Below are 11611 nucleotides of genomic sequence, written 5' to 3'. Positions count from 1 at the left end.
CAATCTCAACAATGATCCATATTGTTGCAGAAGTCGTCCATCTCCATTTCATCCGACCAACGTCCTTTGGAGATATTATTCATAACACAGATACTATCACTTCTGCTTTTATTGAAAACAAACTCCCTCGGCTTATAACCCATTTCCTCCGCATGACGGAGTCGATTCTTTATGCTATCTTCCAAAGGTTGTGGGACGCGCGGGCGTTCCATACCCTTTGGAGGACGTCCCCGTCGTTTAGTCGGTGCTTGATCAACAAGTAATTGTATTCCCTGGCTAACCTGCTCCTCTAACCGATTAATACGACTTGCAAAATCTGGAGTAGGAGAGTCCTTAACATTCTTCCCAGACGGGGTCTCCATCTCAAGATCCTCGTCCACCTCCTCGTCACTATTAGCTGGCTGAATAATCTGCTTCAAAACATCCGTATCCGGCCCGTAAACTGTATGGTCAGCCATCTCGCTTCATTGCTCTGCCGTCACCAAAGGGGCAAAGGAATTCCCAGACTTCTGCTCTACCGTGGTCTGCTCCACTTGAGCACGCTCCGTCAGAGCAGACTTCACCTCAACAGCTTTAACAGATGTAACTTTTAAATGATCCGAGGAGTCATTATTATCTACCGCTTCCAAAGCCTCAGTGTTATGCAACACCGAATCTTGTACCACCGCCTTCCCGATAGCGTGCCATTCCGGTCCGTTGTTCCTCTTTTCCACCTCATCTGTTGTCTTTCCCTGTGATTTGTCACTCTTGCGACATTTTTCCATCGAATGGCCCGTAATCTTGCATCGATGACAAAAAATAGGTATATATTCATAACTGAACTCCACCGAAAACTCGTAGTCCCCTCCATCAATATTAAGCGTCATCGGCAAAGTCTGTGCCAAATCAATTTCAACCAACATACGCACATAGTGTCCTACATCTTCAGTCATAGAATTTCCATCAATTTTCAACGGCTGTCCAAGCCAACTTCCAATACCCGAAATAATTTCAGGATGCCAAAACTCCACAGGCAAATGATAAATCCTAACCCACATCTGAGCGAGAGAAGAAGATTCCTTGTAGGGATTAAAGTAACGAACCCAATCACGTAACCGAAGCGATCCAACAGATAAATTCCATAAAAGATTAGCTTTTGCAGTGGCTTTATCCTCTTTCGACTGAAATCTAAGAGTATAGTAACCCTTACCCATCGGCATCAAGTGCCAGGGAGAAGAAATTTTCCAAAGCGATTGAAGTTCCGCCTTTAACTCACGAGATTGCCTCGGCTTATCGCCTTTATTTAACAAAAGTCTGCCTATAAGAGCATGCTTAAACTTCTTCAATTGAGAATCCTGAATATCACGTGGTATAACAAGAGTACCTTGATCACCATGCCTAACCGGACGGAGGGCACGAAAATTATGCGCTGGTAAATCCGGCTGTCGAAACTTTTGAGGGGCAGTAATCCGAGCGTATGAAACGTTCTGTTGTTCAGTCGAATTCACAGAAACAGGTGCAGCAGGGACATCCACCGTGCTCCTGAGATTAACTTGAAAGTTTTGCTTAGAAACCCCATTCGAGGGTTTCAAATGATGTTCAAAATTTGCAGAAACCGAAGGGAGATTGAGGGCCCCTCTGTCTGATGTCGGAGGGGAAGCAATCGGCGCAGCAACGGCGCTTGAGTCTTCAGCCTCACGCAGAGCAGAAGGGTGAGGGAACTTCTGGGAAGAAAGAACAGTCGGGGGGCGCTGCTGGGGAGACGCGCCCGATGTTCGTGGAGAAACATTGCCGGAGACCTCTGCCGTCGAAACCATCGGAAACTGATGGGGAGAGGCACCCGACGTTCGTGGAGAGTTGCCGGAGATCTTCGCTGTCAAAACCATCGGAAGATGGTTGAGCAAGCCGGCGAGGACGGCGGCACGGAGAGGCCGGAAAGCAGCGCTGCCAAGAGTGATAAAACCGATCTCAATCCATCGAGCTGCTGACCGTCAACCTCAGGCAGCAGCTGTGGCGGCAGGTGGCGTTTCAGGGTGGTCGCGGCTGCCGGACTTCCAGCTGGTGACGGCGGCGGCGGCTCCGAGCGAGACGGACTGCTGGAGGTCAGATCCGTCGACCTCAGCGAAGCAGCAACAGTTCCAGACGGTGGCGGCTACTTTGCTGGGCAACTGCCGGCAACGAGAATCCGAGGCTGGATGGAGGAGATCTGAGGAGCAGATCTCTTCTTCAGCGACAGCAGCGGCGGAGCTTCTTCAGCGGCGGCGGCGGGAGCGGACCTTCTCCAGTGGCGGCAGGGAGACGTCGGAGGCGGAGGGGTCGAACGCCGGGTGGCGGTGGGGACGGCCCGGTCGCCGGTTAATGGGAACCGGAGCACGTGAAGGTCAAAGCCCGTGGGCTGCGCCTACTACAAGCTCTCGTCAATGAGAGAGAACTCGCTTAGTCTCTCCAAAATCCCCTCAAACGCAGGAAATGGCTATTAAGTATAAGACAAAACTAGGGATTACTAATTGACAATTATCATGTTTCACTCTCTAATATATGATTTGCGATTATCAAATACAAGCACAATTCATGAATACTCGTGAATTAGAGACACCATTAATATTTGAGAATATGAGTTACCTTGTCGGAAAGACATGATTCTTTCCTATTGGCATACCTCCAATATTGACTCAATTGGCTTTCATATGGCATATCTTCAATTGGTTAGAGACTCGTGCTGATAACGTGTTGAAAGTGGAGAGAAAAGTAGAAGAGAAGATAATAGCGTAGAGAGCGTAAAGAGAATAAATCTGCAGGAGCCTTATATTATGAGGACTAAATGCCTCTATTTATAAGAGATACAAAGCTAGGGTTAGGGTTTAGGGTTAAGTCATTTAATAGGGAAATATATATTTTATATATATTTACAACAGATAAGAAAATGTGAGAAAATATTATCTTTTTTTTTATCATATGTTTTCTAGAGATGAAAAGATGATAAAATGTTTGAAAATGTTTTCATACCCCTATCTTAGGATAATATTATCCAACATTAGAGAGAAAATGAATGAAAAGGAGCAACCCGAGAAAATATTCCACTTTGCCTGGAAATTTTTTTCCATTAGTTAACATGTGAAAATGGTGAAAATATATTTTCTCTCATTTTTCATCAAAGTAAACACACCCTGAGCATAGGCAACATTAGCAATATGAGTATGCGTGTGTTGGCCAAGCGGTAAGAGGTTAATGTCTAAGACCAAAGGTCTTGGGTTCGAGTCCCCTGTGGCGCGGTCTTTAAATTTATTTATTTAATTCTACTAATTTATCAAAAAAAAAAAACATAAGCAATATGAGAGAAAAATATGTAGTTGATCGGAACTTGATTGCATCCAACCTTTTGGAACCTCACATTCGATTATAGCATTATTACAGTATGAATCCAAATTGAGTTCCCCATAGAAGAATCCATTTGGAAAATCAAATTAATATATTCGATTATTCGAATCATAGATTATATTTCATCATCTTCTTCTTCTTCTTTTATTTTTGATGTAGAGGTTAAATTTCATGATGTATTATTATACTAACATCATTTAGTATTATGCTATTATTAAAATAGCGACTTTGCTAACTTGCGAAAAGAGAGAGAACATAAAGATATTGCATGCTGAGACAAATTAGAAGTGGAATGAACTGTGGGAGTTATGAAGAGTCAAACTAAAGAAATGTAATTGCTTCTTGAAAAGAATTAATCACAATCCACAAATTAGAAGTGGGATGAAGTGTGGAAGTTATGAAGAGTCAAACTTAAGAAATGTAATTGCTTCTTAAAAAGAATTAATCAAATTTCAAGTTTGGTCTACCTTTTTTATGAGATACACACCAAAAATGGTTACTGGAAATTAAATTTCCCTGATAAAAATAAAAAGAAAAGAGTTAAACAAAATTGGTTTTGTTCTCTTTCGATCCCCAGATCTCTAAAGTCTAAGCAAGCACATTCTCTCTCTCTCCTCGCTCAAATAAATAATGCTCTCTCTCAAAACACCACCCACACGTCTCCAAACTGCAACGAAAGATGCCCAGAATTCTGGTAAACCAACTCCCCCATTCTCCTTCACAAAAACCTTATGAACATTTGACTTCAATGGCGGCACAACGTCTTTTTTTTCTTGTGTGTAGGTAATTCACGTGATCTTGGTCCTTGCTGCCACGCTCCCGCTGAGATCAAATGCCGTCCACGGCCACCGTCGTCACGATAACTTCCAGTACTGCGCCATAAGCTGCCGCGCCCACGGCGCATCGCTGACGGATTTCGGAGGCGTCGGAGACGGAACGACCTCGAATACGAGAGCTTTTCAGGCGGCCGTCGATCACCTCGGCCAGTTCGCGGCGTATGGCGGTTCCATGCTCTTCGTTCCGCCGGGAAAGTGGCTGACGGGAAGCTTCAATCTCACCAGCCATTTCACTCTCTTTCTGCATAAAGATGCGGTCCTTCTCGCTTCTCAGGTTATTAATTCGTCCATTTCTGTATTTCATTTTTTTTTGGGTCATTTCTTTTTTTTCTTATTTTTTCAATCTAAAAATAGGTGTAACGGTTTTCTCGAATTTTTCGGAGTTTTTACGTAATTTAAGGCGTATAATAAATTAAAAAATATCCCGACTAGTATTGGGCTGTTGGATTTGGTGAGATTAGTTGACTAACCTATTTTACCACTCAAATTTAAAGATTATTGAATAATTGAAAGTGTGAAATTTCTTCAATGAAATTAAAGAAACTAGATTTTAAAGTACGATTTCAAGATTAAAAGGAATGCTCATTTTTCGTGTAATGTTGTGATGCAGGATGAAAGTGAATGGGCTGTGATAGAACCACTGGCATCGTACGGTCGAGGACGAGACACAGAAGGTGGAAGATACATCAGTCTAATCTTCGGTACCAACCTAACTGATGTAGTTATAACGGGTAAGTTACAAACATCTCAGACTGACAATACATACGATTCAGAGGATACTTTTTTTTGAGGGTAAGTTACAAACATCTCAGACTGACAATACATACGATTAAGAGGATACTTGATTAAGCTTATTTTAAAGAGTTTATAAGCTCTTAGACCTTATAAGATGTAGTTTTTTAAGAACTTATAAGTTGCTAAAATGTTTGGATAATTTAACTTATAAGCTAGAGATGGAAATTTTAGTTAGATAGAGAAAATCTTTGTTAGAAAAAAAATTCAAAAATAGATGAAATTAGAATGAGACATAATCAAAATAAAAAGTTATAGTTGAGATATTTTTGAAAAATGAGTGTTGCTTATAAGATAATGTGAAAATAAGTTTAGGTAAAAGAACTTATTTTTTGGGAAACTTAGAGCATCCGCATTGGTGTTACATGATAGCTTACATGATAGCTTACTTTATGAGGGGGAGGGGGACCACATGGTGTAAAGAGGCTATATTGGGATTATATGATAGCTTACATGATAGTTTTAGTTTTGATTTTTCCATTTTTCATTTAAGTTTAATTTCATAAATTTAAATTACACAATTTACTTCAAATTTAAATTGCATTAATTTTGAAATCCTAAAAATTAAATAAAACTTAATAAAATAAAAACAAATCCTATTTTCCAATTACTATTTTCATTTTTCTTTTTTTTAAAGGCGCGTGTAAAACACGCGCCTATTTTCAACGGTTGTGAGGGCTACATGATAGAACGTGTAGCCCTCGTGTAAGTGTTTGCTGCATCGGTTACACGATAGCAGCCTTACACGAGTAGGCTGCTATCGTGTAACCGTTGCAAATGCTCTTATAAGCTCTTCAAAAGCTTATTTTGCCAAATACTTTGAAGAAGCTTATAAGTTCTTAAACAACTTATGAACTATTTTAAAGAGCTTATAAGCTCAGGCAAACACCGTCTAAGTGTTGCAAGATTAGAATTTGAATAAAAAAAGTAATCAATTTTGTTCAGGGGATAATGGCACGATTGATGGGCAAGGGGAGTCGTGGTGGAACAAATTTCACAAGGGGGAACTACAATACACTAGGCCTTACCTCATCGAGATAATGTACTCAGAGAATGTTCAAATATCCAACTTGACACTTGTTAACTCGCCTTCATGGAATGTCCATCCTATCTACAGCAGGTTAACTTCTCTCACTATTTGTTTAGGTCCCAAGATTAGTGCTGATTTTGTACGTTACATATGCAGCAATGTGATCGTGCAAGGCCTAACGATTCTGGCACCTGTAACATCTCCAAACACAGATGGTATCAATCCAGGTATGTAAGATAAACTCCAAATCTTACCTCAAAACACTGCATTTGCTAATTTTGGGCCATCAGATTCTTGCACAAACACTCGGATTGAGGACTGCTACATCGTGTCTGGAGACGACTGCATCGCTGTGAAGAGCGGTTGGGACCAGTATGGGATCGCGTTCGCGATGCCAACGAAGCAGCTGGTGATCAGAAGGCTCACTTGCATCTCTCCATTCAGTGCTGTGATCGCGTTAGGAAGTGAGATGTCGGGAGGGATTGAAGATGTGAGAGCAGAAGACATCCTTGCCATCAATTCTGAGTCGGGGGTTCGGATCAAGACAGCCGTTGGGAGAGGCGGGTACGTGAAGGACATATACGTCAGAGGGATGACCATGAAAACCATGAAGTGGGCATTCTGGATGACAGGAAACTATGGTTCTCACCCGGACAACAACTACGACCCCAACGCCCTTCCTGTGATCCAGAACATCAACTACCGCGACATGGTGGCTGAGAATGTGACCATGGCAGCCCAACTGGCGGGGATCCCGGGTGATCCTTTCACCGGGATCTGCATATCCAATGTGACAATTGAGCTGGCAAAGAAGGCGAAGAAGGTCATCTGGAACTGCACTGATGTTGAAGGGGTGTCGAGTGGTGTGGTTCCACAGCCCTGTGATAAGCTGCAGGACCAGGAATCGGCTTGCGATTTCCCAGAAGAGACTTTACCTATTGATAATGTGGAAATACAGACTTGTTCTTACAGAAGGAAGTATCCATTAGGTGATCATGTTCTGAAACATTTGTAATTTGGAATGGGCTGAACATAGCGTACCTGGATATCGTCTTCATGTAGCAAGCTGCTGGCCTTGATCTTATCAGATCATAAATTTAAGGATCTGCAGTAATGATGTTGTTTAGTCCGTCAGTCTTTCAGTTGAAACAAATTTCAGCAACTTGAAGAGAGAGAGATAACACTTCCTTTGTCTTCCAAACTTGATATTCATCCATTTGTCCCAATCTGCAAATAACTTTACCAGGCAAAGATATATCCACATTTAGACATGAAAATCTTGTTAGAAAATGGCTGAAAATCTTTGCAAGCAATCAGTAGCTCTTCATATCAGTTACATTGCAATACAAGAGTCATCAGAATTACAACAATCGTATTTCTAGTAACACAATCTCCAGATGTTATACATGTCTGGATGCATAAATTACATAAGTAACCGTGGAGAAGCAAGACCCATTTCGTCTCCGCGGTCAAATTTTTGAGAATGTCTCAGGAGTAGAAAGCTAGCTAGAATTCCACATCGAGCAGAGAAAATGCAATATTTTTTTTATACAGACAACACAAAATTATCTTAATACATAGAAACTAGGCAATGTGTAAATGCATATAACTAACTGACTGGATCTGGATTGAAAATGAGCGATTCCCTCCAGATTAGATCCTTAACATTTTCTTCGGTTAATGATGGCTGCTCAAAATCAAAATTGAAAGGAGTGGAGCTGATTGGTTCGTCATTTATATCATGAAGAGTGGATAGATACGGATGACAGAGAGCATCATCAACTGTGCGGACCAGAAATTTGATGTCAGCAGATGAAAATCAATTAATTTGGAAACTAAACTGGAAATGAAAATTGCCATTTACCAGTTATACGTTGATCTGGATCAAAAACAAGCATCTTTGCTAGCAAATCCAGAGCCAGTGGTGACATACTTGGGAATCTTGCAGCAAGATTTTGTTTCGGAAATTGGGGCAACTGTTTCACATATCTTCTTGCATTATCACTTCGTAGAAATTTAAGGCTTGCTTCATCAGGTGTGCCTAATAGCTTCAAAGCAAAACAAGAAAGGACATGTTAGAAAATTAAAAGGTATACACTTCGCACAATCCATTTCCGTCATCTCTTTAGTTTTCACCTTAGGGTGCGTTCTCTTTGATGGAAAAGGTTGGAAAACATATATTTTCACCGTTTCTCCACTCTTTTCACATGTTCTCTAGGGTGGATAATTTTCCCCGGGAAGCATGGTCAGCCCCTTTTCCTTCATTTTCACTCCAATTCATGATAATACTATCATGGGGTATTGATGTGATAATACTTTTCCATGTTTGCCACCCTAGGGAACATGGGATAAAAAGGTTGGTGTGATAAAATTTTCACAACTTTTCTTATCCGTCATTTTCTTATGATAAATTTGCAACTAAAGATAACACACCCTTAAACTCGGGAAAGAAAAGCCACAGGCCCACATAATATTCATATTAACTTTCATAATACTTGACAAGTTATGACTTCAAACTAACTAATTGAGAAATATACTAACGCCTCATTTAATATGAGTTACCAAAACCACATAGAAGAAAGTTCTCACATAATAATTAATATGATGGGTATTTTTCTCAATGATAATTCACAAACTCAAACAAACTTGAAGCTACTAAGCATCTATAAATTTGTATTAAGTAGAAATTTAAATAATATGAATACGAACCTTCTATGTTTCTCTTTCCAATGTTATTATCAGATATTTGAAACTACAAAACTAATGCTAATCTATAATACATAGTGAATCAGCCCAAGCATAACCTCATCAACCTTGAAAATTGGAAGATGTGTAAATTTTTAATAAATCATAGAAAGATTTTTTTTTCAAAAAAAAAACATATCAACATTTACAATTAAACTTGACAGATACCTCAGTAATGAGCCTCAGCTGATGAACATAGTCTTTTCCAGGGAATAGGGGTTCTCTGGTCATTATTTCAGCAAGAATGCAACCAACGGACCATACATCAATTGCAGCAGTGTAGTCTGAGCAATTAAGTAGCAACTCAGGTGCTCGATACCAACGAGTGACAACATATTCAGTCATGAAATCTGTTTCAGATGTCGTTCTTGCCAACCCAAAATCTCCTATTTTAAGGTCACAGTTTGCATTCAGAAATAAATTGCTAGGCTTAAGGTCACGATGCAAGACATGTGCCGAGTGTACATATCTCAATCCCCTTAACAACTGATACAGAAAGTACTGCAAATAGTAACACAAAACATTAGCAAAACAAATTTCACAACAACCATATTGGACAGCACTGGAACTTGATAGAAGCAATCATAGGGAACTCAAATTCCCATTACCTGGTTAACAATATCAAAAAATTAATATGAAAAGAAAGTATGGAGTAAATAATATTGAACTGCATTACTTGCATGTCAAACAGTCTTCAAAATTATTCAGTTTCACTCATCCCGTGTTCTCATTATGCTGCATAGAGTTAAATCTCTGCTAAACGAAGAGTTTCTTTTTTAATTGATGCTGCTCATGACACAAATTTCTCCTCTTTTCATCCTCTAAAGGCAAAATATCAATCCGACTCCCTACATGTGACATGAAACACATATCTATTCGAGAAGCCAAAATCAATTCACTCAGTTTCTAACTCTACCATAGAAAAGCAATCAGACCTGACAGTGATCATCTGTTAATGCTTGATCCGACCGGATTATCTGATGCAAGTCTGTATCCATCAGTTCATATACAATGTACACATCATTAAAAGCCTCCCTTTTTGGTGGCCTTATAATATCCTTGATAGCAATAAGCTGAGCTCGACACACCGACAAAAAACGAAAATTCAAAATCAGGATATCTACAAAAACGAAAAAGCTTATTAAAAGAAAATCACGAAATACATAATTTGATCTTACATTTTCGTGATCCAAATGGCGCAGGAGCTTAATCTCCCTTAAAGTCCTCTTGGCATCAATTCTGTTATCAAATGCGTTCCCAATTTTTTTAATCGCAACCTCCTCATTAGCCTCTTTATTCACAGCCGAGCTACATCAATAATCAAACCAATAAACAAAAAAAAAAAACGATCAATCATCGATTTTATATCTTAATCCACATGACTTCGCCCCTACGACGAACAACCAAGTCTAAGAAATGCTTAAATCTCTAATATATCTATGAATTCATGTCCATACAGACTCATTGACACATCGAAGCCAGAGAATTTGACATTGGTACTAACCAGACGAGGCCGTAGGCGCCGCGGCCGAGGGGGCGAAGCGGCGGGATATATTTACTGGATACCTCAAACAGGTTACCGTACAGATTGTAGCGCACGTACTTCCCGCCGTGCGTCAGCACTCCGCTGATATTAGGCTTGCTTTCTGGAGCCATAAGGAACAATAGTAGTGGAGAGTTTTCCGGCGGAGGCGGCGGCGACGGCGATGGCGGCGGGGTTGAGTAATGGAGATGATAGTGCTTGAGATTTGCTGGGTTTGAGATTTTAGTTTGAACTTTGAAGAGAAAGTGGAAATACAGTTTGAAATGGGACTCAAGTAGACAACTTATTTATTTATGCTTTTTATGAAAAAAAAATAAAAAAGTCCGAATTTTGATACTTATGTTTTTCTTAGTCCAAATTTTACAAAAATTATTAATGTAACTTGAATTTATAAATAATTTTCAATTTAAAATTAGAGCCAGCCAATTAAAAAGTGACGTGACTCGCCGAAATTTGATTTAATAATTTTTTAAAAAAAAATACATCAAATTTACATCATTATTTCACTTAATAATTGAGATTTTAATCTTATGTAAAATAAATTGACGTTAATACCAGCACCATGGTATCTCCTTGGGTCACTCTGCACCTCAACTAACAAAACCCAAGCTATATAAGCAATGAATCCATGGTGGGATTAATTATGCAATAGAAAATGAAGCAAAGAGTTGCAGAAGTTATTGATGTGGTGTTGAAGGCAATTTGAGATGAGGACAGCGTCAATTAGAGGTTGATGGGGTCGAAGGACTTAAATTTGAAGACGACATATAATTTTCGTCATCGATCGAGAAACAGTCCAGCACTTGACACTTTGGCCAAATTTGTTAAGGTGACGTTTTATTTTGAAGGATAAGGATTTTTATATAAAAGTAATAAGATTAATTATTTATTTATTTTGGTGGATTGAAATTTTGGAATACTCCAAGACTATTATTTATATCATTTAAATTAATTTTACCTGATTTTTATCCAATTGAAATGGTGAAATTAAATAAGGGCAAATGTGCAGATTGCCCCCTGAACTACACCCCCTAGAACTTTTAGCCCCCCATACTCGGTCAAAGTGCGTTGACCTCCCTGAAGTCCCGGAATAAGGGTGCAATTAAGTCCACGCGTTAAACGGCTATTTAACGCCGTTTCACTTTAATTTTTTTCTTTTTTTAATTGGCGGTGGGCCCCACTCCTCTCTCTTTCTCTCCAATGGATTCCCTCACTCTCTTCTCCACCGCCACCATCTTCCTCGCCGGTGGCCTCTACTGGTTCGCCTGCGTGCTCGACTCTGCCGTCTCTGTTAACATTGTGGTATGA

The 11611-nt window shown here is 39.8% G+C and overlaps 2 protein-coding genes across 3 annotated transcripts; one reads left to right on the top strand and one right to left on the bottom strand.

Moving 5' to 3' along the window:
- The first annotated feature begins 3740 nt into the window (after positions 1 to 3740).
- Positions 3741 to 7216, top strand: LOC131015735 (probable polygalacturonase). 2 transcript variants are annotated; one of them, XM_057944156.1, is made up of 6 exons: positions 3741 to 4051; positions 4141 to 4467; positions 4804 to 4924; positions 5931 to 6105; positions 6172 to 6242; positions 6306 to 7216. In XM_057944156.1, the coding sequence occupies exons 1-6, from the start codon at positions 4037 to 4039 to the stop codon at positions 7028 to 7030; spliced, it is 1434 nt and encodes a 477-aa protein (XP_057800139.1). In that variant the 5' UTR covers positions 3741 to 4036; the 3' UTR covers positions 7031 to 7216. The 2 variants fall into 2 exon arrangements, with proteins under 2 accessions (XP_057800139.1, XP_057800138.1); XM_057944155.1 differs by having other exon boundaries at positions 3897 to 4051; positions 5931 to 6242.
- Positions 7217 to 7317: 101 nt separating this feature from the next.
- LOC131015736 (mitogen-activated protein kinase 4-like) lies at positions 7318 to 10623 on the bottom strand. Its single transcript, XM_057944157.1, has 6 exons — positions 10265 to 10623; positions 9939 to 10068; positions 9696 to 9833; positions 8929 to 9261; positions 7880 to 8063; positions 7318 to 7797 (listed from the first exon to the last, which is right to left on the bottom strand). The coding sequence occupies exons 1-6, from the start codon at positions 10414 to 10416 to the stop codon at positions 7625 to 7627; spliced, it is 1110 nt and encodes a 369-aa protein (XP_057800140.1). The 5' UTR covers positions 10417 to 10623; the 3' UTR covers positions 7318 to 7624.
- Between the last annotated feature and the right edge of the window lie 988 nt (positions 10624 to 11611).

This window comes from Salvia miltiorrhiza, chromosome 3 (genome assembly GCF_028751815.1).
Source record: "Salvia miltiorrhiza cultivar Shanhuang (shh) chromosome 3, IMPLAD_Smil_shh, whole genome shotgun sequence".
Classification (NCBI taxonomy): domain Eukaryota; kingdom Viridiplantae; phylum Streptophyta; class Magnoliopsida; order Lamiales; family Lamiaceae; genus Salvia; species Salvia miltiorrhiza.
The sequence above is the reverse complement of the archived record's forward strand: the minus strand, read 5'-3'. Positions and strand labels throughout refer to the sequence as shown.

Coding starts and splice junctions, on each gene's coding strand:
- LOC131015735 (XM_057944155.1), top strand. Junction 4,468..4,803: donor CGGTCCTTCTCGCTTCTCAG/GTTATTAATTCG, acceptor GTTGTGATGCAG/GATGAAAGTGAATGGGCTGT. Junction 6,243..6,305: donor CACAGATGGTATCAATCCAG/GTATGTAAGATA, acceptor TTGGGCCATCAG/ATTCTTGCACAAACACTCGG.
- LOC131015736 (XM_057944157.1), bottom strand. CDS start 10,416: ATGGCTCCAGAAAGCAAGCCTAATATCAGCGGAGTGCTGACGCACGGC. Junction 10,069..10,264: donor GGCGCCTACGGCCTCGTCTG/GTTAGTACCAAT, acceptor TTATTGATGTAG/CTCGGCTGTGAATAAAGAGG. Junction 9,834..9,938: donor GCCATTTGGATCACGAAAAT/GTAAGATCAAAT, acceptor TGTCGAGCTCAG/CTTATTGCTATCAAGGATAT.